The 25,651-nt window shown below is 36.3% G+C and overlaps 1 protein-coding gene across 7 annotated transcripts in view; it reads left to right on the top strand.

The window, feature by feature from the left end:
- Positions 1-4,836: 4,836 nt before the first annotated feature.
- Positions 4,837-25,651, top strand: part of LOC139973966 (microfibril-associated glycoprotein 4-like) — a 117,869-nt gene continuing 97,054 nt past the window's right edge. For 3 of the 7 annotated variants that reach the window (XM_071980863.1, XM_071980862.1, XM_071980864.1), the window contains exons 1-2: positions 4,837-5,001; positions 5,941-6,006. In XM_071980863.1, the coding sequence (XP_071836964.1) occupies positions 4,920-5,001; positions 5,941-6,006 (148 nt within the window). In that variant the 5' untranslated portion in view covers positions 4,837-4,919. Of the gene's footprint in view, positions 5,002-5,940; positions 6,007-13,735; positions 14,008-14,317; positions 14,627-16,387; positions 16,668-17,935; positions 21,001-22,316; positions 22,565-23,576; positions 23,649-25,651 lie in introns of those variants that run through there. The other 4 variants (XM_071980868.1, XM_071980869.1, XM_071980866.1 and 1 more) reach the window with 4 other exon arrangements.

Below are 25,651 nucleotides of genomic sequence, written 5' to 3'. Positions count from 1 at the left end.
AAGTTGCCAGAATTACTTGTGATGTAACCCTAAAATTTACAAGGCTGGAGCATTATCGTAGCTCAGAATTCAATGCGGTATATTGAGAAAGATTGACGTACAAGTACTGAAAAGTAACCTAAGGCTGAAGCTCGACCATCTCCCTATTTTGGGAATATGTGTATTTAAGACCCGAGTTACACCTGGGTTTCAGTTTAAGCTCGCAGGATTTGCGAGACACAGTGCAGCTCGCACTTTTTGCGAGACACAGCCCAGCTCGCACGGATTTGCGAGATACAGCACAGATCGCAAGCTGCGAGAGACATTCCAACTCGCACGGATTTGCGAGATACAGCACAGATCGCAAGCTGCGAGAGACAGTCCAACTCGAACTGATTTGCGAGATACAGCACAGATCGCAAGCTGCGAGAAACATCCCAGCTCGCACTGATTTGCGAGATACAGCACAGATAACAAGTAGCGGGAAACAGATCAGCTCTCAGGAATTACGACTTTTAGGGTTCGCTCGCATATTGCGAGTTATTGTCAGAACTCGCAGAGGCTGCGAGGTTTGGTCTACAGCTTGTATTTCTTTTGGTACTGCTTTACTTCCAATAGTGTTGTAAATGATTTAAGCCATGTATTATGCCCAAAGATGTATTGCTACCATTTAACTCATCTTAAAGCGTTTAAACATTGATTGGAGGATTAATTGATGTACTTCATTAACCATTGTAACAGGAGAAAGTGTTTCTTTTTAACAAAGTTTTTAGACATTACTTGAACTCTGGCTGATTTTTCAAGACTCTGTGTTCCGACTTGACTGTATAGAATTCGGTCGGCGTTACAGAAGCCAGATTGTATCTGGAGTCACTATCTCGTAGTTGTAGGCAGGGACGTAGCCACCCAGCAAACACAAAAACGTTTTCAAAACGTTATTAAAACGTTTCGTCTTTTGTTTTGGTAACGCTATTTGTGGTGTAATAAATATGTCACGAAAACGTTTTCAGGCTAGTATTTCAAAACATTTTTCCGTTAAAGCATTAATATAACATTAATATCCCATCAAAACGTTATGCCGACGTTTTTATAACACCACATTTAACGTTATAAAAACATATTTTAGTGGCTCTTTTAAAAATGTAATGATAACGTTTTGTGTCTGCTGGGTAGGGGAGCAGTGGGAGCAACTGCTCCTACCTTTCGGTGTCGAAAAAATGGAAAAAAAAACTGTTGTTTTTTCCATGGTATTTTGTCAGTGCTCTTTGTCACATTAGAGTAGATAGGACAGTGTATTTTACTATTGGTAATGATAAGCTTGGTCATCTTTTGCATGAGTGAACAAGCTGTTGTGTATTAAAACTTTTAATCCAGGGAACCAGTCAGATCTAGTATAATGATGCTGACTAGGTAGTAGGAATGTGTCAGCATTATAGTGGCAGGTATATGAATAGGGAAGGCTTGGGTAGATTGAGAATGCTATAGAATTGCTCACAATGTCCAGGTGATCCTATTATCTGCGCTAATAGATGCGACATATTTTCTTTACAATGGACTAGCTAATGCATGTATAGGCTAGTGCTGAATAAACACATCACTCTTAGCTGAAACACCATGCTGTGAGAGTCATATGATTTCTATATGTATATCTCTTGGTAAGGCGCCCGATTTAATTTTCCGTTTCAACACATGGCATGGGATTTATTTCACTTATGAAAACCTATATAAGCCGGGAGGCCATAATGTTGTGAATTTGGAATTCATCATTGGCAAGAATTTTGTTGGGAAAAGTCGCCTGGGTACCAGAATCTTGATAGAGTCTGAGGAGGGCAGCTGTTTGATGGCAGTATTGGATGCTGACATACATCGCTACAGCTGTACTACGGCGCGTGCCAAGGGACGTCAAATGTGATATCATTGTAAGTAAAACTTTGACATAAAGCATGTATTTACAGTAAAAATTATTTGGTTAAATATTGAGATTTGCTGTAAGGGAGAAACAATGTAAAAGGGTTTGTAATTGTTCTATGAAATTCATTTCCATGTATGCATTATTTATGGCATTTAGGTCATGAAAATATAGCATGCATGAAAAGAGATAAATTGTGTTAAATTAGTGAATTTACCGCAATTAAAGATATTATTTTAATGTGCCGCGCCTAGTTTTGAAGTTGTACGACATGTGGCAATAACATTATTCTACAAGCGTATAAAAGTAGTTATTTTTACGTTAGAAATGAGTTTAATGTAATTATAAAATTATTTAGGTCAACTTTTGGAATAACTAAAATGATGTATAATTTTTAGTAAATTATTCCATCTACTGGCGGCTTGAAGTTATTATTTTGGAAATATGAAAATCATCTCAAAATTGGTTCAAATGAAAGCATATATATATATATATTGCATTGTGAATTGGAATTCAAAATATTATAAAAGTTTTGGGTTCTTGCTTATTTAATACAGTGCCAATTTTATATCGGTTTGGGATTCAACGAGAATAACGAGTGACTTACAATCCACCCGGACTGGGCTAACATCTTATACTACTGAAGAGCGGTAGAACTTTATGATTGTAACATCTATAGTTACGAGAACTGTCACTTACTGAGAAGCATTGGACACTGGAACGTCGTCAAATTTTGAACTTTAAATATTGTGTTCACAAGTAAACTTGTTCTCAACTACTGGTAATATCATATTGTAAAATCAACACTATCGAGGTATGAGTAATTACTTAGTTTTTCTGGGGCAAACAAACTACTTGGGTATTGAGTAAATCATACGTTTTGGAAAACAACCAAATTTTGTCTGAGCACCTAAAATTTTTTAAACTCTTGTAAATGGTTTCAACTTTGTGAAGTATCTCAACTCCATGCTTGTAGCAGGAGAATATTAGAATCCATGGTATTGTTGACTTAGAATTATATTCATTTATTTATTTAAGAAAGAAGAGACTTTGATGAATTAAATTTGTATTATTAAGATTACTTGGATGTCTTTGTGAATTACTTGTACTGTGTCTTTTTATTGGTTGGATAGCCTCCATTCGAACGCGCTAAATTGTACCCCGCTCTTGTAGGTGACACTCTTTTGATCCTGGATACTCGTCAGCTCCGTTGACTCGATTATAATCGTAGTAACACTCAGGCCTACTGATTCAGCTACTTAGTTTGGCAGATGCAATTAGCTAAACTTAGCCTATTACAAGCCTACAGTTGGCCACTGCGTAATAAAATACATATGGCCTACCTAACCGCACTCGATGGAGAGCCACGAACCGTGTGCACAACGACGACGACAACGTGCGTTCTCATCCTTTCTATGATTCGTCATTAGTTGTTGCACGAACAGCATGTTATGAAGCTTATCAAGCAATCGTAAGTGATACGCGCTTCCTATAAATAATTTTTACAGTTTTTTTTTTCTCTTAGCAAATTATCAACTTCTCTTAAATCTACTCTATTGTGGTTGGTACTAAGTACTTTGTAAACTTGGGTTGCCTCAAATTTTCCAGATGTTAACATTCCTGCATTAGTCTTCCTTAGTCAGGAAATTTTAAAGATAGCATAGCCTGTAGCTCTGATCAAAGTTCAAAAAGACAATATTTTGATCATCAATTTAATACTTGTTATACTCTAATTTAAAGGTAGTGTGTTACATCCACTGGGCGTTATATTTGAACGAGAATCATTCATTTGGGCTCAGGTGTCACACACAAGCTAACGTACTAAGCCTAAAGCATACACCCTGACTCTGCATTGTTTTAATCATTACCAGATGTATTTGAATTTGCAACATTCTATGAGTGCCACTCCCTTTTAATATATGCCCAATAAATCTACATGAATGGCACTAGGTCTATGTTAGGCAATGCAGGACGTATAATTATGCGTAATGAATTGATGCATTTTTACTTCTCTCTTAAATTAGAAACCGTATAATCTGATCATTATGATGTGAAATTCTGCTACAAAATATGAAAGTTTATATTGTCCATCAGTGAAGTTCGTCAAATTTCTTAAAATCCAGACATTGGACAATAAACGAGAATCATCCTACTAGAAAAATTGTAAAAGAGCATTTTTTTTTGTCCTTCTGATATAATATTGAAAAGAACAAAGAATTCAAACAGGAAACAAAATCTGCTGATAATTTGATATCATATGATAATGATGAAACTGGCAAAACATTGCACCAGATCGCATATAAGGACCTTCAATTGTTCAAAAATTTATTAATTAGATAGATCCCAAGAAAGGTCAATATATGGTTGTTCATGAAAAACATTTTCCTAAATAGGATATGCCAGAGTTATCGAGAAACCAGCCAGCCAATCAGGTAATAGCCTTTTCCGGGGAAAGCAGTCGGGGATATCAAATTTCATTAAGTTATGTGATGCAAACTAATATACCTTGGGATAGCAGACATGGCTCTTTTCTCAAATTTTACAATCTATATCTTTAATCGCTCCTCCTTCCTGCGTTTTTTGTAATTTGAGCAAAATATAAATCCCACTATAGATATGGTCTTAATCGTTCCTGTCAATGCAGCGCTGTTTTATTTATTGGCAGTTTGAGAAGGTAGTTTTTGAATTACTACCCCTACTTTGAGTAAAGTCGTATTTCATTACATATTTAAGTAACCTTATTGGCAAACAATCTATGTTTCATATTAAAATATCTAGCCAGCCAGCCATCTTATTGTCTCCTCCCATCTTATTAGCTGATTAACATATTAGCCTCGCACGATTCGTTAAACTTTCCGACTGCGCAGAGATTAAAAAAAGAGACTCAACCTTTAGTGAATTGATGAATATGCATGAATCTCTTAGTAGCTCGACAACACATAGCAATTTAAAAAACATGACATTGTACATCAGAACATGTACCGAACATTTTGAATCAGACTCTGCTCAAATCTGAGAACAACTGAAAAACATGGCTGTTAAAGAAAATAGCATATGTTTCCAACACCTTCTTATTTTCATGGCATGTTTTGGTTCATCTTTAGCAGCAGGCAGTGAGTATTCTTTATTTATATATTTTGTCCGTTCCTTATCATGCATTTTGACAGCTGAAATAAAGTAAACATGCATACAGTCAGTAGCTTGAAACCTAATTCATTTACGATAAATAGAAAAAGAACCAGCAAGACCCCGAATTACTTGTAGCATAATCCACTTCTATTTTCAAATAATACAGTTTGTTCTGTCAGCAGTGATGTGACGTTGTGTATATGGTGTAATTGGGTGATTGCTATACTCTGTTTTTTAATCAGAATTGATTGTAATCGGAAATTTGGCACAAGTATATTAAGGTATGACAAGAGTAAGTTTGTAGACGGAAACCTATATATCAATTTATGTAATAAATATATATATATTTTTTTTACACAGGCTCTCTAGTGGATAAGCAGTTTGCTAACAGTTTTATTTTATTTTAATAAATAATAACGAATAAAAAACGTACTTTATGTTTATTAAAGAAGGAATAAATCAAAGCAGCTCAGATATTTGACTGCATTGGTTATTAATAATGTTTTTTTTTAACACAGGCTCTCTAGTGGATAAGCAGTTTGCTAACAGTTTTATTTTATTTTAATAAATAATAACGAATATAAAACGCACTGTATGTTTATTAAAGAAGGAAGAAATCAAAGAAGCTTAGATATTTGACTGCATTGGTTATGTGCACAATAAAAATAAACCACGTAACAGATCTGGAACATCTTTAAATTCAAGAAATGAGTTAGAAACAGATGTAACTACACTTTCTACAATTTGAATTCAACATTCTGAAAATAACAAATTATGCTGAAAGCAAATCTGATCCTCTTGAAATGGTAATCCACCCTTCCGCTCCCACTCCAATCCTCCCGAAACGCGGACATACTCCCGTCACAAACTTGTAATCATTAGTAAAGTCCCATGTGCCTTTTGTTTTGTCATTTCGCTTTTAGGATTGTGTGAATTTGCGGAGAAGTTTCCTGGTGTAGGAGGAAGTTGTTACAAAGGTCCAACAAATGGTAAGACTTTCATTTTCTATAGTTTAACTAGATCTTGTCCTAAGTGATTACAACATAATATACATATTTTCCGTTCATTTTCTCGCTATAGTTAAGGTTAAAGTACTAACAAGAAAACTTTATAAAAGTTTATGGAATTTTGCTGAAATGGATGCGATCATCTGTTTTCTCTTATTTTTCCTTTGGGGAACATTCATAGAACCAACAGCTTGAATTTTCGGTTGAAAAGATATATTAGAGATGTAGGCTACATACATTGGAAAACCAAGGATAATAAGCGTAACATACATACCAATACGATATATATATATATATATATATATATATATATATATATAAATATATATATATATACACACACACACATATATATATATATATATATATACACACATATATATATATATCTAAGTGGAGATTGCACACACACACAAAAAGTAGTTTTTGTTTACTGTTAGCACCTGTGAAATAGGCGCACCCACACCTTGAAAAACGTTTCTTAAGATTATCATTCGATTCTTTATCTCTCGATGACGTGAAGTTGTACCAAACAGGTACAGCATAGATACCTCTGTTAAAACATGACACGATTTATGCTAAAACTAGAGACCAAATAATGTACTCTACTCAATATATTCCATATATGACAATTTAAAGTCAGGTTTTCGCTAATGCGTATCCATAAGTAGTCAGTTTTCGATGTTTTCTCAATCTCTGATGCATTTATTTTAACACTTTGTGATCTAGACGACAAGCGCACTTCATATTTTATGTAATACGTATGATAATATTTATATTTATATGTATGATAATATTTTATGTGATACGTAAAATCACATGGTACATCTTTTCTGTAAGCAAATTGACGTTTATCCCCATACTGATTAAAACCTAACCATCAACTGTGGCAGCAGAAGCTTTTGCATAATGTTAAATACAATACTCGCTAAATCAGTTGGTCTAAAATCATGTACATGTTTGAGATTCTTCACTTGAAATTTGGAAAAGGGAATGTTAATGCCGTTTTCCACAGGCTAGGGATTTCAGTATTTTGCAAGCTTTCCTGGAAATTTGATATGTATATTGGGACTCATTCAGAAGAGAAACATGTAAATATGCACCAAGGGATGTTGTCCGATCCACAAGTAGTTACTCTTTTATCCTTTTTAATTGACGAGTTACCAAATTAACATCCTATTTAGGACAATCTCTGTTCATTTCAGGTAATCATAATGGGATATCGTTATTTACAGAGTCATTGAAACGTCAAACTAGAATTCAATAAGCATAATGTGACCATCTTTATGTGGATATTTTATAATATGCCAGGAATTTTATATTTTGTCACGTGTTTAAGCGCCTTCTAATATCACTCAGAATGAACGTATGTTTTTGTTCAGTTTTGGGCGGACGGGACTCTTACGCTCATAAGTTGCCCCACCCCCAGCCCCGCCTTCCTGTTTATTTAGTAGAACGGTCCCACAAAAATTAATTTCCTGGTTGATGCTAATAATATCCTGGTTAATATCATAAAAAAAAGTTCACCTCTTTCCTGGTCAAATTGACCAACATTTCCTGGTTGGTGCTAATACTATTCTGGTTAATATCATAAAATGTTCTACCTCTTTCCTGGTCAAATTAACCAACATTTCCTGGTTGATGCTAATAATATCCTGGTTAATGTCATGAAATATTTCACCTCTTTCCTGGTTAAATTAACCAACATTTCCTGGTTGATGTCACCATTATCCTGGTTAATATCAAAACTGATTTTCCACCTCATTCCTGGTTAAATCACCCCGTTCCTTGATAATACTATTGGGTATGCCACCTTATTCTCCATTTAAGTTGCAGTGCATTCAAATTGAGAAAAAGCAAAACATAAATTATAAAACAACATCATCAATGCTACTGATAGCTAACTTTATTGGCATCTCCATTACTTTTGAATTTTGAGTACTAAGTGAACTTTCGCAATTTAGTTTAATTCATTCCTAAAATACTTATACAATGAACTAATATAAGAAATGTAATACTGAATACAGCATAACCATCGTCACATGCTGAAGCTCTGATTGCTCGACATCAACTGTGAAATGTAACAGGGATACTAAGACCTTGATCAGCACTTTTGCACAAGGATACAACTTGAAAATCACTTGAACAGTTTTCAGTACAGAACAAGAAATCCTCTCTTGAAAAACTTGATCAAAGCCTCTCTCCCAATAACCTTTGTTACGACAAAATTCAGCCCTGTGTCAGTAGCTTCTTTTCTTTAAAGGTATGCTGTATTAGCCGCAAATATGCTAGATATTCAAATGTGGTCACCTTTGGTGAGAATTCTTAAACTATTTTTATCACAACCTTTGAGGAAATTTTCCCATTCAGTCATCTTGTGTGTTCCTTAAAAATGTCTGAGAACAATTGGAGAGTAAAGACCTCAAGAAAGGGTACTTTTTGAAAACTTCTTGCCATTATAGCGTGCTATAATTTGGGGCCTATACTGACTGCCATTAAACTAGATAGGAAGGTCTTAGAAGATTTATTTTCACAATGTTGTTGATAAGGATGACCTAATTCCAAATTTAGTTTTTTAATTTAATTATTTACTTATTGGTAATATATTTTTAATTGAATTACAATTATATTTTACCACTTTGCATGCAGGCAAACCGAACATCTAAAAGACAATAATTAGGCTTCCAACAGTATCATTAATATTTTAGTCATAAGCTCATCCTTGGACCTCATACTTGTTCAAATTATTTTAACTCCAATAGAAAGTGGTTAAGTTAAAGCTTATTATCATAACAAGAAAGATTAATTTGAAAAGATTTTGAGCTAACAGTTAAGTAGTTAAAGAATAGACCAAAGTGTCCTTGAACATGAAATTTCTGAAATTCTGAATGACCATAATTATGATCACGTTTTGCATTCATCCACATGTCTGTCCGTGGACTCAGGAAGAAGCGTTTCAAAACAATTAACTAAACTGACCCCTAAATGACCTATGACATAAAATTCCGGAGCACTTCCACATGTCTCTTCATCACAGGCAATCTCTATGCAAGTTTAATTGAAGTTGTACCAACAGGTATTATCAATTGTGGACAGAGAGATGAATTGAAATGCAAAACATCAAATTGTTTCTCATAAAAACAGCTACAATCACATTTCTTGATGTGCATCATCCTAGCCAAAGACATCCTTCTACTACTGCAAAGCTGTGTTACTTGGTAGCCTCTCTCAATTTCTCATTTTTCACCTCTTCCAGTTTGTACCAATCTAGGAAAGGAATGAAACAATTAAAGTATTAAATGGTGTGTTGACGAACTAGAATGAAAAAGAAGATTAATCGCTTTCTTCAGTCTACTAGTTTGTGCCAAACTTTTTGAAAACATTATTTTTGATCAGTTTCACTTGTAGAAAAGGAATAAATTGCATTAGCCTGTCTTTTATAGCAAGTGCAGTAACAGACTGTGTTGGCAGCCATTTAAAGATTAAAGATTCTTCACGGTCGTTTCCTCGGATCTTTTTCGACAAATTAACAAGAAAATGGAGGTTTAAGTACACACAGCCTGTGTTCGTGAACTTGACATACCAATTGCATAATAGGAGAAGGTCAAATGTGTAAATGTGCATTACACGTCGCTTGGAGCAAAATGAGTCAATAGTGTTATTAACAGCACTTAGCCTATAGTCAAACCAAAGGGTGTGATACTGGTTCAACATTGTTTCTGTTGTCATTTTATGGTAGATGAAGGTAGGAGCACTGAAAGCTCTCTACCAAGCAATTTTCTCTTCGCTTTAGACAAATTTGTTACCATGCTTTGCAAAGTCCTGTTGCTTCTGGCTGATACCTCAGTAAATAAATTGTTCAATTTCCTTAATTTCCTTACAGATCTAAACTGGTTCCACTTTACTAATAATCAGTGGGCTATCAGCTAGCACAATTCCATGTAGATTAGACATAAATCTAAAAAATAAAAATTACTTGTTTTACATGTATATGAATAATTGCAGGGATGCACCCTTGCACCCTTCGATGTTGAAATTCCCCAAAACAACAGAGTGACAAGAGAAAAAGCCAAGTTCATCTGCAGCAAAAGATTTGCGAAATTGTTTAAAGTTGATACAGTAAAATAACATTCACTGAAAGTTTACATCTTCTCCCAACCCCCCCCCCCCGCCCCCTCCCTACTTTTCCAAAATAGCCAAGGTATCTCACTGCTCTATGACAACAATTTTAAAAAGGACTGACACTTTACTGAAGGCCATGGTCACACTCTTTGTTTATACCATGGAGAAATAAAACTAGAAGTCAGAGACTTGCCATCTGCAATACAGAATGTAGGATATGCTTAGAATGGTGTACACTTATATTTTGTACAGTCCTGATTTGGCGTTTCTGTTTGGAAATTTCTAAGATAGATGCACTTTAATTTAACTGAATTTGTCTATCACAAGATATTCATCTAATATAAAATTGATGACTTCGCAGTGGCTTCAAGTTATGCTTCCACAATTTGCGGAGAGTAAGAGATCAATCTTGTGCAAAGATAAATCGATATCTTTTAACACTTTAATAGGAGGAAGTGTATGGAAGTATGAGATAATGGTATATTGCAATGATCGCAGTGACCTTAATTGACCTCTACATGCATAACTTATACATGGTATCAATCACCTTGCAACTCAATTTTGTGCTGGACTTTTGACTTGATGGTATGAGTTGTAGTTGCTCAACTGCAATATACCATCATAGGGCTAAGTAAACTGCAGCCTACAGATTTTTCATGTAGTTGCAAGTACGGTAATTAAATGGAAGGCTCAATGTTGTGTGTTTCTTGTACTCTGTCATGGCTGTTAGCTCCTCTTCTGCACCTAACAGAAGCCGGTCACCTTTGTTAGAAATTAGTTTCAAAGTAAAACAAAATCAATTACATTAACGGTTTTAATTTGAGTGTTGTACCATGTTTAAATACTTATCAGTTTGTATCTATACAAACATTCTCTCCCATGAAAACTGTATATGTGTCCCTTTTTGAATGTTCGGAAATCAATGCCATAAGGAATCCTGCTATGGGCAGTTCGGTTTATTGAGATTTACACCAAGTTCATGATCTGCTGTGATATATATCAGGCGCGGATCCAGAGGGGGGTCCAGGGGGTCCGGACCCCCCTGCTCTTGGCCCCCAAAAAAAAGAGAAAAAAGAGAGAGAGAAAAAAATAATTAAATTAAACATCCACGGCGTTTGTTTTCTCCAATCTACCATGAATAGATCATCAATAAAACTAGCAAACTCGTACTGATGCAGATACATTTCGAGTGAGTTTTTGTAGGTGCTTTGCATTTGCTTTGAAAACCCACTCCCCTTAGACCGTAGGATCACTGGAGGCCAAACCCCTCACCCTTCCAGAATCATGGATCCGGCCCTGCATCAAACAGTGGTGACGGAACGGAAGGGGGATTGGGGGCTAAAGGCATTATGATTTTTGTACACCCGATACTCATAGCTAGTACAGTAACTACTGTTCATGTTCCACAACCGTGCATCAGTAACTACTGCGCTGTGTTCGCAACACGGTAACATGTGTTACAGTTGGCACAGTAATTACTGAAAAGCTGTTACACGTTGAACTACGAGTCCGAGTTTTTTAAAAAAAATCATAATTTTTTTAAATTTTTAAATATTTTTAATTTTAAATTTTAAACTTTAAAAATTTAATTTTTAATTTTTAAATTTTTTAAATTTGCAGTAAGAAAACACTTGCAGTAATAACTGTGCCACCTGGAACACATGTTACCGTGTTACGAACACAGCGCAGTAGTTACTGATGCACGGTTGTGGAACATGAACAGTAGTTACTGTAATAGCTATGAGTATTGGCTGTTTTTGTATCATCTCAACTCATCTGATATGTATTACCATATTTCATAGATTGTTTTTTCTCATCAATTGAGAAATTGCAGACATGAGATCCATATTTTCAGGCTAGGTACATGCAGCTTAGAATACTCGGGAAGTGCCGTTGCCGGCCATCTGGGGGGTTTGTAAAGCCAAAAATTTTCTTGTACGCTCCACGTCAACCGATGGTGGCGCTCCGCTTAGATAGTCTTACGTTCAGGCGCGGCTGGACCAGTCAGACCCCCCCCCCCCTGTCACAAATCCTGCATCCGCCCCTGTATATGGAAACATAATATGCCTTACTGTAAATGTGTCCCTTTTTAATGTTCAGAAAATCAATGCTATAAGGAGTCCCTGCTATGGGCAGTTCACTTTATTGAGATTTACACCAAATTTATGATCTGCTGTGCCTAATATGGAAATATAATCTGCCTCACTGACAGTGCTTCAAAACCTACCTCTGGGAAGTATAATTGTAGAATAAGAACAACATGAGATGTCATAAAACTCATTTTTGTTTTATAGTGTGAGGCTTATAACATTAGGAGTGCAAAGCCGTGACCTAGTTATCTGGTGTTTCATGTTTACATGTCTCATGTGGATAAAACTTATTTGTGACTAGGCCTAGGCTATACATATATCGTTGCATGGGTAGGCTTAGCCTAATTAATTTCAGGCAAAATTTTTTTAAGTTTGACAAACAAGTACCCCCCCCCCAATCCCTAATTTACATTGAAGTGTAGTCTAGATTGAGAATAACCATACACAAGTTTCTTGGTTTTTATAAATGAATAGTACAAAATTATCATTTTTAAATTAAATTTCAATGCAGATAACCTAAGTTTACTAATATAGCTTAACTGGTTATAGCCTAGCCTGGGTAAGTTTTACACTCAGAGGTTAATCTAGGCCACTACAATAAATGCATCACTTGCAATTTTAAGCAATCTCTTCTTTCACTGTCGGCAATCACTAATAGCCATTTCCAGAACATGTAGACCACTAGTAGTATAGCCTAGACCTAGTCTTTTAAAAGCGAAGGCAAGCTAGGCCTACAGGGTCTAAGACTAAAGTGTTCTGACCCAAGAGCACAAAGGTCTATGCATAATTTCACTATAAATGTGTGGCTTTGATTAGGTGTGCCCTCAGCTACCGTACACCACAATTACTCGAATTTGGTAGAAGTAGTCACTAGAAGCGGTCGTTAGTTAGGGAAGGTCTTGCTTTGATTATGACACACAGTAGGAATATACTTACTTAGGTCTAGACTTATGCCTAGTCCTGAAGTGAAGGTACTTACTAACAAATACAAGCATATACTATCTCATAGCCAGTACAGTGTATTTACTACATCGGGGAATGAATTTGGCCTAGCCTAACAACGTAAGGGGTAACGTTAGGTTATACTTCAATATCGCGCGTACTGACTGTATTACAGAAATGACAAAATCGACATGATCCCGGTATTTCATCTTTACATTTAAACACTGATTTAAGGTTACGCATACCCCTTTGATCTAGCAAGAATTTGTCGTCGTAGGAAGCTGCTATATCGAACGTCTTGAGTCGCGACTACCAACCAATCAGAGGCGAGGATTGCAATATGCAAATAATCTGTGTTCACCAGGGTTATGTTAAGATCAAGTTTACGCCAGGACGGATGGAGCGTAACGAGGATGATGTTAACTAACGTAGCAAATAACCAGGATAATGTTAGCAAGTTGTTAACCAGGACATTTTCACCAGGTTGTTTTTAGAGTGTACAAACCTCTTCATTTACCTTTTTAAAAATTAACCTTTAATTGTTATTTCCCTTTAAGATGCTACAACCAAGCAGAGCACCACCTCACCGCCGATTAGCACACTCTCCTCTTTGCCTGACACTGCGGTGTCCTCGGTTGAAACAACCACGCAGAGCACCACCGCACCGCCAGTTGAAAGCTCCTCTCAGTCAATCGACACAACTCGTTTATCAACCCCGACTGTCTGCCTACGTGGTCAGCTGCGATGCTACAATGATGACAATGAAATGGTCTGTGCGGCACCTGAGAATTGCACATGTCAAATGACAAGTGTGAATGCAAGCATTTCGGTGAGTTTCCCAAGTCTTTACTTCTGCAGCCAGATATCGAGAAGTCACTTATATAAAATAAATGACTTTATTATGTTTAAATTCAAGTACAAATGACATTATTCTGCCAGTTTCCCCCCTTGACTCTACGTTAATTTTGATATACTGCTATCCATTCTTTATGCCGACAGCAAAAAAATTATCATCATCATCGTCATTTTAATCGTCATCTTCGTCACTACAGTTATCATGATCATTATTATCGTTATGGTTATTCCTATTATTGTTATAATGTACTATCAGTGTTTACAACCACGTTGCTATTGCACAGGCCGGTGGATTTTACGTCAACCCTGATTGTACAAGAATGGCTCACTGTATCAATGGCAATGTCACCTGGGATGACGTATACAGCTGCAGTCTCAATGCACAGTGTGAGGAACAAAACAATGTTCGTCGATGTTACTGCAAGACTGGTTACCATGGTGATGGAAAAACATGTTTGCAGCTCACTAACTGCCAAGATGTATATACTGAGGCTGGTATTAACGAAAGTGGTATCTACACCATTAAACCAACTAACTGGACTGGATCACCATTTCCAGTTTATTGTAACATGGCTGCCGGAGGTGGATGGACGGTAAGTCATAATAGAATCTAGATTTCTGTAGGCCTTTGGTATATAATTTCACAAATAATGAATCACAGATGACATAAACTATTTATTGGATGAGTAATATTAAGTAATTACTTACGTCATTAGTTTATTTTAATTAGCATTACACAGATACAGACTGAAAGATTTGTGACAAATCCGGATAGTCCTCCGTTGAATTTTATTTGTTTGTCTGTGATTGCTACGTTTGAATTTCTAAACTTAAAGCATTACTTATTACAAATACAAATACAATGCTGGTTATAACATCAGTGGTATCTACACCATTAATTAAACCAACTCACTGATCTGGCTTACCGTACTCTTTAATGATACATTGTTAAAAACGACAAACGTTTCAAGCGTTTATTTTAGAATTCTACTTTTCCCTCAGTGAGTACACGCTACCTTACACCGAAGTGAAATGTTACATTACTTAAGAAATATGTTGCCCACAACAGGGAGAAGAAAAAACGTGATTTCTTATTCAAAAATAAGCTGTGTTGAATGTTCAACCGACTCGCCGTACACGCAATCCACTTTGCCGTGTCACATAATCAACATTCATAAAATTTGTCATTTGAGAAATTAGTTGATATTTCCTATAGTCAGGTATACGATGACATTATGGACCTATACATATGTAATCAGAGGCATTGATTACTTCCAGGTAATGCTACCGCTGTTATATTATAAATAAAAACGTAAGGATTTTAGTTCATATCTTAAACTGTATTGTAATACTCAAACGGATAAAAAAATTGTTGCCCTATTGCTTTATCTTAACTTATTGATTTTGTTTAGCATAGATTGTATATGGCAATAAGGGAAGGTGTTAAAACGTATTTAAATGAACTGCAGGCAATAACGTTGAATAACAAGAAGGTACATGTCGAGTGTGCTATATTGCTTTCAAGGGAGTAGAAATATCACAAACCAGAGAAGATTGAATTTAGAAGAAGTATACTGGTGTTGCATTACTCAAAACGTATGTAATTATAAAACATATAAAACCGTATGATAATGAATATTATAAAACCACTAACATAAAATATTACAAGCTGCACTTAAAATGTTGACTAATATGTTTGCATGCATGGCACAATTATTTTACACATTTGTTGTTATTCCAAGGGTTAAACATTACAGCTTAGTAATTTTTCAATTTAAGACATGTTAAGTTTTGCTTTCTTAGAGATTAAAGCGTTGAGAGAAAGATCTTCAAAATAAAAACAATGACATTGATCTTTTATCTTATGGCAGAGCAAATGGATTATACCAAATTGGAGGAAATATCCGAAAAGTTTCCTTTGTGAAGGAAACGTTTCTTTGTGAAGGAAACTTCCTTTTTTTTTTCAATTTCTGGTGGTATAGTCTGGATGTACTTACTGCTTCCCATTTATTATTCATATTCTTATTATCACTTTGGCAATTAGATTCATTCCAGTTAGCATTACAAAGATACAGTGTAACAGAATAGTGACAAAAAAAAAGGAACTCTCTGTTAATTTTTGTTTTTCTGTTGTTGCTCCTTCAAGTCAAATAGCATAAGCTCGTAAACTGTCAGTCTTCTTTTTTTCTGTTTAATATGGATTGTCTAATATTCGATTATGTTCTAAAAGTATTTGGTAAACTGACTCATTCTGGTTCATCTCTGTCATATTAATCTACATGAGAAACATCCCCATGACTTCTTAGTTTTGAAATGGTAAATCTTAGCAAGTCCTTAATTTATTTTGATTTCAGGTGTTCCAACGTCGTGTTGATGGTTCCGTTGATTTTTATCGTAACTGGACGAGCTATAAAGAAGGCTTTGGTGAGCTGGATCATGAGTTCTGGTTGGGTAATGACAAGCTGTATTACCTCACCAATCAAGGTAAATATCAACTGCGGATTGATCTGGTGGACAGAGTAGGATCTTCATACTTTGCTAAGTATGACCTGTTCCGCATAAACGATGAAAATGACATGTACCGACTGTCTGAGCTGGGAGCTTTCAGCGGGACAGCAAAAACCAGTAGCAATGGTGAGTTAAATATGTGCTTGTTACTATATGGATACATAGATGGATGGGTGGGTGGGGGGGGTGGATGGATGGATGGCTGAATGGATACGTGGGTGGGCGGGCGGACGGACGGACGGACGGACGGACGGACGGACGGACGGACGGACGGACGGACGGACGGACGGACGGACGGACGGACGGACGGACGGACGGACGGACGGACGGACGGACGGACGGACGGACGGACGGACGGACGGACGGACGGACGGACGGATGAATGGATGGGGTTGGGTGGGTGGGTGGGTGGGTGGATGGATGGATACTGCAACATTAAACTTTCAATGTTGGTTTATATCATACACTTGGCAATCTTTAGCCATATGAAGCATATGAAGTATATTGTTTGACAAATATTATCATGTCTTACGACATATAGCATATTAATTACGAACCAAGCTGTTCAATTGTAACCATTGAAAAATTTACTTTCTTTAATATTTACTTTCAATGGTTCCTCTATAAAAACGTACAATACCTTTCTCTTCATTAATCTTCTATGTTTGGTGTTCACATCGGCGCCTTCTTTGTTCTGATAAAGGCGTACTCACTTTTGTGTTTTTTCTTAATATTCATTCCAGTTTTATCATCTTCGACTTGATTGATTTTATATCATTTCCTGTATGACTGAATCAAATGCAAACAATGACTTTCCACGGAGAATCTCAAAGTAATAACTGTCTCTGCAAAAGCAGAGGATGGATGGATGGATGGATGGATGGATGGATGGATGGATGGATGGATGGATGGATGGATGGATGGATGGATGGGTGGGTGGATGGATGGGTGGGTGGGTGGGTGGGTGGGTGGGTGGGTGGGTGGGTGGATGGATGGACCTCGAATTTTAGAGGTGGAATATTTGCATCCTTGACACTGAAACCAATGACATCATAAGTTCTGCTAAAATCTTCAATAGTATAGATTTCAACATTTGTTAAGTTCCTTCTCCATTACAAAAAATTAACATTGTATAAATAAAGAAAAACATTGAAGCAGGTGTGGCTGGATGACGTCATAGTTAGGCCTGATCCAGTCTCCAGCCTTGTGTCCTTTATCTTTACAATCTTTCCATAGCAGTTTTGTGATTTTCACCATTTGCCACGGTTTGGTTAATAGTTTCCTTACTGTGGTCTAGGTTTCTCCCTCACCCACCCCCAACCCTCTCTCTCAATCTTTCTCATTTCTTTCTTAAACTCATTTAATATTTCTCCTTCTTTTGTGCGTGTTAACAGGGAATGATGCTCTTCACGATCACATGAACCAAGCATTTAGTACTCACGACCGAGATAATGATGGCTTCGAGAATAAAGACTGTGCACGTGTAAGACATGGTGGCTGGTGGTACGGTATTTGTTGTACGGCCAATCTCAACAGTGATTATAACGTTGAACTCATTACACCCCCCTCTAAGGAATGTTGCGGTGGAAAAACCTCTGTCTGTTGGAACGACCTATCTGGCCCTGACCATAATCTCAAATACACGGAGATGAAGATTCGACCAGTGTAATATATAACATTCGTACCAATACCGTTATGTATCACTCTATGAAGAAAAGAAGGACGGATTATCAAAATGATTTTGTTTCCTTAATACTATTCAACTTAATCACAGTATAGCTTACATTTCACGGGCTATAATCAACAGTCGTTGGGAAAATCTTCTTGTTTGTATAAAAATAAAAATTACTAAACTTTTTGACGTTTTTTCTCATCTGAAAAAAAAAATGTTGACATGATTGCTGACGTTTTATTTCCAAAATTCTACGCTTTTACGGCTATATTTAGTGACGTTTTGTCAATCTTGAGATATCTTATCTAAAGTGTTCGATATTTCATCGCAAACTTTTGACGTTTCATACCAACATCGTGACGGTTTGATGTGAAAATTTTGGACCTTTTAGCCAGGGCGTGAATACCAATTGAAAAGAGTGGGGGGCGGCATAAATGACTGAACAAGGATCAAATTGAAGGAGTGTGCGCGTGGCTCAGCGCCTTAGTGCAAGGCCTTTATCGGGACACTGAATTTGGTCCAAAGGCGAAGCCCGGCGGGGGGTCCAGAGGCTGACACACATCCAGATTTCTGCAAAGTTGCTTCTGTTTGGTCACTGAATTTGATATGCCAGACATCAATATATATAGTAACAAAAGTCACATTTGACAATTGAAAAGACTTACATTAAGACAGACTTACACCTATCTATTTAACATCCGGGTGTAACTTAGGGCTTTTATCATGATTAATAACATTGAAGCCTAAAGCAAAAAGCGGAAACATTCTTAAAGTTGTTACATACAGATGTCAACAACATGCACACATATGGTATCATGGCACATTTAAAACACACTATTGGGTATCTGGGTATTGCTAACCAAACTGAACGCACAATATTATATTGACATGTAGTGTTAAATTGCTTGTACGTGATAACACAACATAACATAAAATATGAAAATATTATACTGGAAAGAAAATTAGCGAATGCTGCAGGCTTTCAGTATCTGCCGACTTTAGCATTTAGCATAAGCGGCTTATGGGCGCGGCTCCTCATTTTAATAACGCTATAATTAAAATCATTTATTCTTATTTCAACCAAGTTGAAAATTATATTTCTCACAGGTGGGGGTGGGGGGGGGGGTTGAGCAGATGAGATTAAATTATTATCAACTACTAATTTCATAGCACAATGTTTGAGCTCCTGTTATGCGATACACGAGTCATTCTGAGCCTGATATGGGCCTAGCGCCTACGCGAGTCAGTCACTAAACCTTGGGGTACATTGATATTCTGCCCCCCCCCATCACCATTCAGACATGCTATCTATCCCCCTCCCAATGATTGACGCCCCTGCTTTTAGCTCCAAATGTTCCTCCTTTTCTCTCTCTTTCAATTTTGACTTGTTTCTTCGAAATTTTAACGTTTATCACAAGTTTCCTTGTACGTGTTGTTTAAACATTTGGACAAATTATCTCGACATTAACATGTTTTAACTATAAAATTTCAACATTTTAATCTGGAAATTTTGATATTGTATAATAAATTTGCGACGGTTTACAAAAAAAAAAAAATTGGCGTTCTAGATCGAAATTAGTTTTTCTTTTATCTCAAAATTCCGATATGTGAACCCCAAATTTCAGCGTTTTATCATAAAATCTCAATATTTTATGCCTTTATTTGATGTTTTATAACAAGAAAAAAATAATAATAATCACTAAAAAGCGAAATTGTTTTACTTTAACATCACGGCTCGGGCATACCAAAATGACATATAACGGAAACCAGATGGGTCATACTACAACATTATAGAACATCAACGCCAAAGGTCACGTGATCAGAGGAGGTCGCTGGACAAACTGGTCTGAAATTGTGCGAACTCCTCCAAAAACGTAAACCACATGATGGTACCCCCCCCCCCCCTCTCTTCCCATTTCTTCGTCACCGCAGTGAAAGTATGGCGCATGAAGATATTTCGCAACAAGTTGAAAGAGCAGAACCAAACTGCAGTTCCCACCCTGTAGGCAGAGATATCAAATCCACGAATGACCTCACTCAACAACACTTCAAAAGCACTTATTTTGAATGGGTCAATAGTAATAAATATGTTTCCTAGCGTCATTTTAACAAAGTACATACATAAATTGCTGAGCGTCGTCACTTGGGCATAGGCCTATACTTCCTTTGTAAGAATAACCAGAGGTTATGGAAGCAATCTCCGTTTTTTTTGTTTTTTTTTAACTTATCTGTTAAGCCTACGCCGTAGCATGGTTCACTCGTCGCCTGCACCTTTGAAAATGTCTCCTTATGAGTAAATGTGAAAACATAAAAAAATTGTTACTGATAATATCTGCAACGAAAGCAAGTACTGAAAAAAATTAGACATCCGTTTTTGTTATAATATATCATTGTAAGATTTACCATTGTGACCCATTGTATAGCTTATTCTATAGTCTATGTATTAATTTGAGCGTCGGTTTATGAAATAAAAGTCAACAGTTAATAAAACTGAGAATATTAGTTTCTATGGTTACTAGTTTATTTCAATATGCTATGACGACGAAACAACAGTACCCTTCTTTAAGTATAGGCTAATTAACACACTGTAATACTGATTGACTTCTTCTCATTATTATTTTTCGCTCCCGTGCAGCTATTATTATCTTAATAAAATCGTAAACAACGTGGAAAATATTATTTCTTTCCATATTTTCCGGCTACGCTTTCTCCCTTTTTATCTTAATTTGGGGATTTGGTTAAACTGTTCATTTGCTGTATGTAGATATAGAATAAATGGATTTATGTATCCTGTACTTTTATGGTTTTATTTTTGTGTGTTTTTGGTTGTTTCCATTTTGAAGACAACCCAATTGGGAACTCTTTTTACAAAAATTATGATCCCTAGAGAAAGGCATTACGTTTTCACTTAATGTAATTAAATAGTTGAAATTATTTTCATAAGCATTTCGTGCTAGTAAATTTGTCAAGGGCGTAGGAACCGGGGGGATTGGGGGGCGCTAGCCCCCCTCAGTGAAAAATGTGGAGGGGCGGAAGAATCATTCCGTCCCCCGCTTCGCAAGTCAGAAAACTCCTTTTTCATTTCCAAATGAGAAAAAAAAATCTCATTTGGAGCACCAAATTGCATCTAAGGCCAGGTGAAAATACAAAATTAAGTTTACAAACTTGAGTGGGTGTTGAAGTGTGCTATATTGCACCAAATTGCATCTGAGGCCACCTGGAAATGCAAAAAATTTCAAAGGGGAGGGGGACGCCCCCTCCCCTTAGACCCCTCCCCCAGGCCGTCCATCAGTCTTCAGCCCCCCCCCCCCACTCAAAAGTACCTTCCCACGCCACTGAAATTTGTTGTAGTGATACTTTGGGCTGAGTCGTATACAGTTAAAGCAACACTTTGGGTTGTTTGTGCTACAATCTGCCCATCGTTGTACCATATATGAACGAATTGGAAACATATTTTTTCTTCATTAACATTTGTACAACCGCTATCCAAAACGCCCCTCTTGAATTTTCAAGGTATTGGTAGGCCTATAGTAAAAAAAATTCTCAGTTTGTACCTTGAGCAGAGAGTCCTGACAACTCCTAGACATGAGTAGACTTGAAGCAAACAGGTGTGACGTCATAGTTGCAAACTGGCAGCAAAACGTTTATAATTTTCACTTTTGTGGTTTTGATCTTGCCATGGGTTGGACAGGGTTCCACCTTTTGCTTCATAGTGGATGGGAAGCTATCATTACTGCCAATTAAATGTAGCGATATTATTCGAAATTACATCATTATTAAAGGAAAACATAAACCATTCAAATGTTTGCATCATGTTCACATTTATTATATGCAAACCATGTTAACTACATTATGTTGTTATCCCGAAAATGAAACATTAGAGTCCAATATAAAATTCACCAGAATACTTTAATAAATTATATAAAATGGATCCCAAAAGCCTGGATTTTTTGTTTCCTACTGAATATTCAATGAAACTGTGTATACCTATATGTTGACACCTTTTGCAGCAGGAATGCTCACTGTAAGGTCGACAATGCGCATGATCGGTAAACCGTAATTGTTTAAAACTCATTATGACTAGCGATTGGTGGACTCTTGAATTGCAGCCGATGTAGGCCTATCTGCATTTTGTGCTCCATGGTTAGACAGATATATTGGCTTGGAATCCTCAAAGGGCTTTGGCGTATACTTACAATCTTATCTCCGCAAGGCTTATTGCTTCTATGACAAATTGAGTTTCTGGTTTTAGCGTTTTTTTCTCAAATCAAAGAAGGAGAAATGGAACTGTGCACTTCCATGAACGTCAAATATTTGTTATTTATTCTCCTTGGAGTCAGTTGCTACAGAGGTAAGCCTATAACATAATACTTTACTTAATTATACTAAATGTTATTATTATAAAGGCCTTCAATATCGTTCATAGATTGTTCATGGTACATCCCAGCATGTAAAACAAACATAATCAGCTACTTTAAAGTAAGTATAGCTGTATTTGTACTTTAACGTTTCCCAACACAGTATACGATATATGGGCTTAAACATATACTGTTCCTTAACGGTAACATTTCTACCACACGAATTGTGTCGTTTCTCGATAAACTTTTTAAATATACAAATTTAATTATGCAGGTCGGAGGGGGGGGGGGGGCTATAGAAATCAGTTAGTACCGGCAAAGTGGCACATTTCTCTCAGGCTGGGATCTTAGATAAATGATGGACTGCTAGACGCTGAAAGGTTTTGTACATGGAGCCAAAATAAAGATGCAAACAACTTAAAATCTTGTTTATATTTGTTTGTATGCTTGTACACATGTCTTGTTGTTAACGAACATTCCGTCAATGCATCTAATTAATTAACTATACCTCGGACGAAACAACCACCTTTCGAAATCAACGGGAAATTTGCGGGTCCGACCGCAGCGGCGCATCGGTTCCTATAGCCGGTATATGCCAATCCGTTCCTGACACATGCAATAAGTATGTGGAATCCTTTAATATTCTTACCTTATCGAATCAAGGCAAAGGCCTCACATGAACTGACTATCTCTAAACCTGATATGTGTCCTGTTGTGAGCAAAACTTAATAAAATTGTTATCAAAAAGTGTCCTATTGGAGCAAACTTAAGAAAATAAGTGCCTTCAATATTTGAAAAAAAAAAATCAAACGCTGTCTCTCTGAGTCTGTCCCCCTCTTCCCCCCCCCCCCCTGCGCTCCCAAATGGAACCCTCGACCGTCGCCCCTGACATTTTTCTGATTTGAACATATCATATATATTGTTATTCTGCTTTAGATTTCTATTTAAATATAACCAGTTTCAAACTATAGGCAATAATAGTTTCCATTCTTCTTATTTATCCAGAAGGAGTTGTAGATGGTCAAGTTATGGGGTCCTTTAAATGCACACCTAAAAACCAGTCGATTCCTCCTGCAGGTAAGGCAAAGGAACGATTTGAAATAGACTACTTTTATGTTCAAATAGAAATGAATGACAATCGTGTTCAAGTAATGTAATACATGATGTACGCTCTGTGTATATGGTATATACTTTAAGCAGACGTTCATTCATACTTAGTAAAGATTCCTAAATCCTATTGGTCCGTGGTTAATCCTGTGAGTAACGCACGGTAAAATTACGGGGCATCACTTTAATAAATCGTTGGTTATATGTAACCAAAAATGTTTTGTTTTATGATTTTTCCCCCACACAAATGGTAGTGTATGAATGAACGGGGTTAATCAATGGTCTAGCGTGCGTTACTCACATGATTAATGCACTCCGGGTGTTAATGCTATCGCTGGATGCACTCGGGCTCCGCCCTCGTGCATCGCTTGCATAATCCCCCGATCGTGCATTAATCCTGTGAGTAACGCACGATAGACCGTTGATTAACCCCTTATTGTTCAATCAAATAAAACACACAGGTCAGTACACAAATTACTGTAGAGAAATCATAAGGGTTTCTATCTTAGACAAAGATTTTTAGGAGAAAAAATAGAGTTGATATGTGACATCTCAAACAAAACTTTACGATAAAAGAAAACGAAATAATAAGTGCAGCTAAATAATTTCTTATTTCTGTTTCGATTGTGATCTGCTTTAAAAGTTAAGACATGTCTGTAATACGCCTTCAAAAATACACACATCATGATACCGTATATACTTCTCCTCAATGCAGAGTGTGAATTTGACGAATTTTGTTTTAATTAGACTTCCAAACAGCCGTTCTTTTCAACAATTATATCAACATCGTACATATGGGAGTTATATCAAATACGCTACTTATATTTATCCATGAAACAGTGTAAAAATCCACGCAAAACGTAGGGTACCAAGAAAAGTATTTCCCATTGTATTTTGTTTTTGTTTTTTGTATTGTCTTTTCCTTTTATTGTTGTCTTGGTATTGTTACCATATGCAGGCACTTGACCAAATATATATTACTGTTGGTTTGGACAAAAAACAAAACAAAGAGAGATCCCAATGCATTTTTCTGTATGATACCTCACATTAAATTTCTGCTTCCTGTAAGATACGTCTTTCTTTTATTCTTCTTTTTTTATTGCATCACAATTAACATCACAATTCAACAAAAAGGACAAACTTGTATAATGAAGCGTAAAGAGCACCCATACAAAAGGCGGGTACTGTAGCCAAAGAAAAATTACAATTAATATAATATCTCATCTAATGTTCCACTAAGATATGTCTACTCTGAAATATTTTACATGATGATTCGGTCCCACCCACGACCCCCACCGCCCCCACCCCAAATGCTTTGGCCAATAAAACAAAACTATGTAAACTGTATACCTCTAGAAAGAAATAAAAGCAAATAGCTTTTAATTTTCAAATATTCCTGTAACACATTGCCCCAGTCCACCCAACCTATAGGGTTGTCATCATGGGCAAGATAACTAAACATGTTCCTAGAAATCTCGGATAAATGCCTGGATTATGATAAGCCGACTTGATATTAAAAAAATGCTACCTAATCTATGTCGTTCAGCCTCTTCGATTAACGAGTGTCCGTTGTTTTTTGTTTTTTCAAAAGGATATTTGTTTTTTAAAAAAAAAAACATATTGATGTATCTTTGTTTGTTAAATCTTGTGTTAAACGATCTTATAATATACAAAGCATTGCACTGTTAGTCATGAGGTAACCAATTGCGAACAGGGACATAGCTACAGCATAATTGGCTTGAACTTTCAATATCTGGAAAATCTCTTAAAATAATTGAAGCTGATCACACTCTTGACAGGATCATTCTGATTTCTGCAGAGTTGTTAATAATAATACAGACTATTTCTAATATATCTAATTTTAGGCTTACATTAGTACAAGATTTGAAGAAATTCGAACTTATACAAATAACCGAAATCTTGTTTTGTTTCTAACTCCTTGTACAAAACATAAATAAATTTGAAAAATACTA

Source organism: Apostichopus japonicus, chromosome 9 (assembly GCF_037975245.1).
Source record: "Apostichopus japonicus isolate 1M-3 chromosome 9, ASM3797524v1, whole genome shotgun sequence".
Classification (NCBI taxonomy): Eukaryota; Metazoa; Echinodermata; class Holothuroidea; order Aspidochirotida; family Stichopodidae; genus Apostichopus; species Apostichopus japonicus.
The sequence above is the reverse complement of the archived record's forward strand: the minus strand, read 5'-3'. Positions and strand labels throughout refer to the sequence as shown.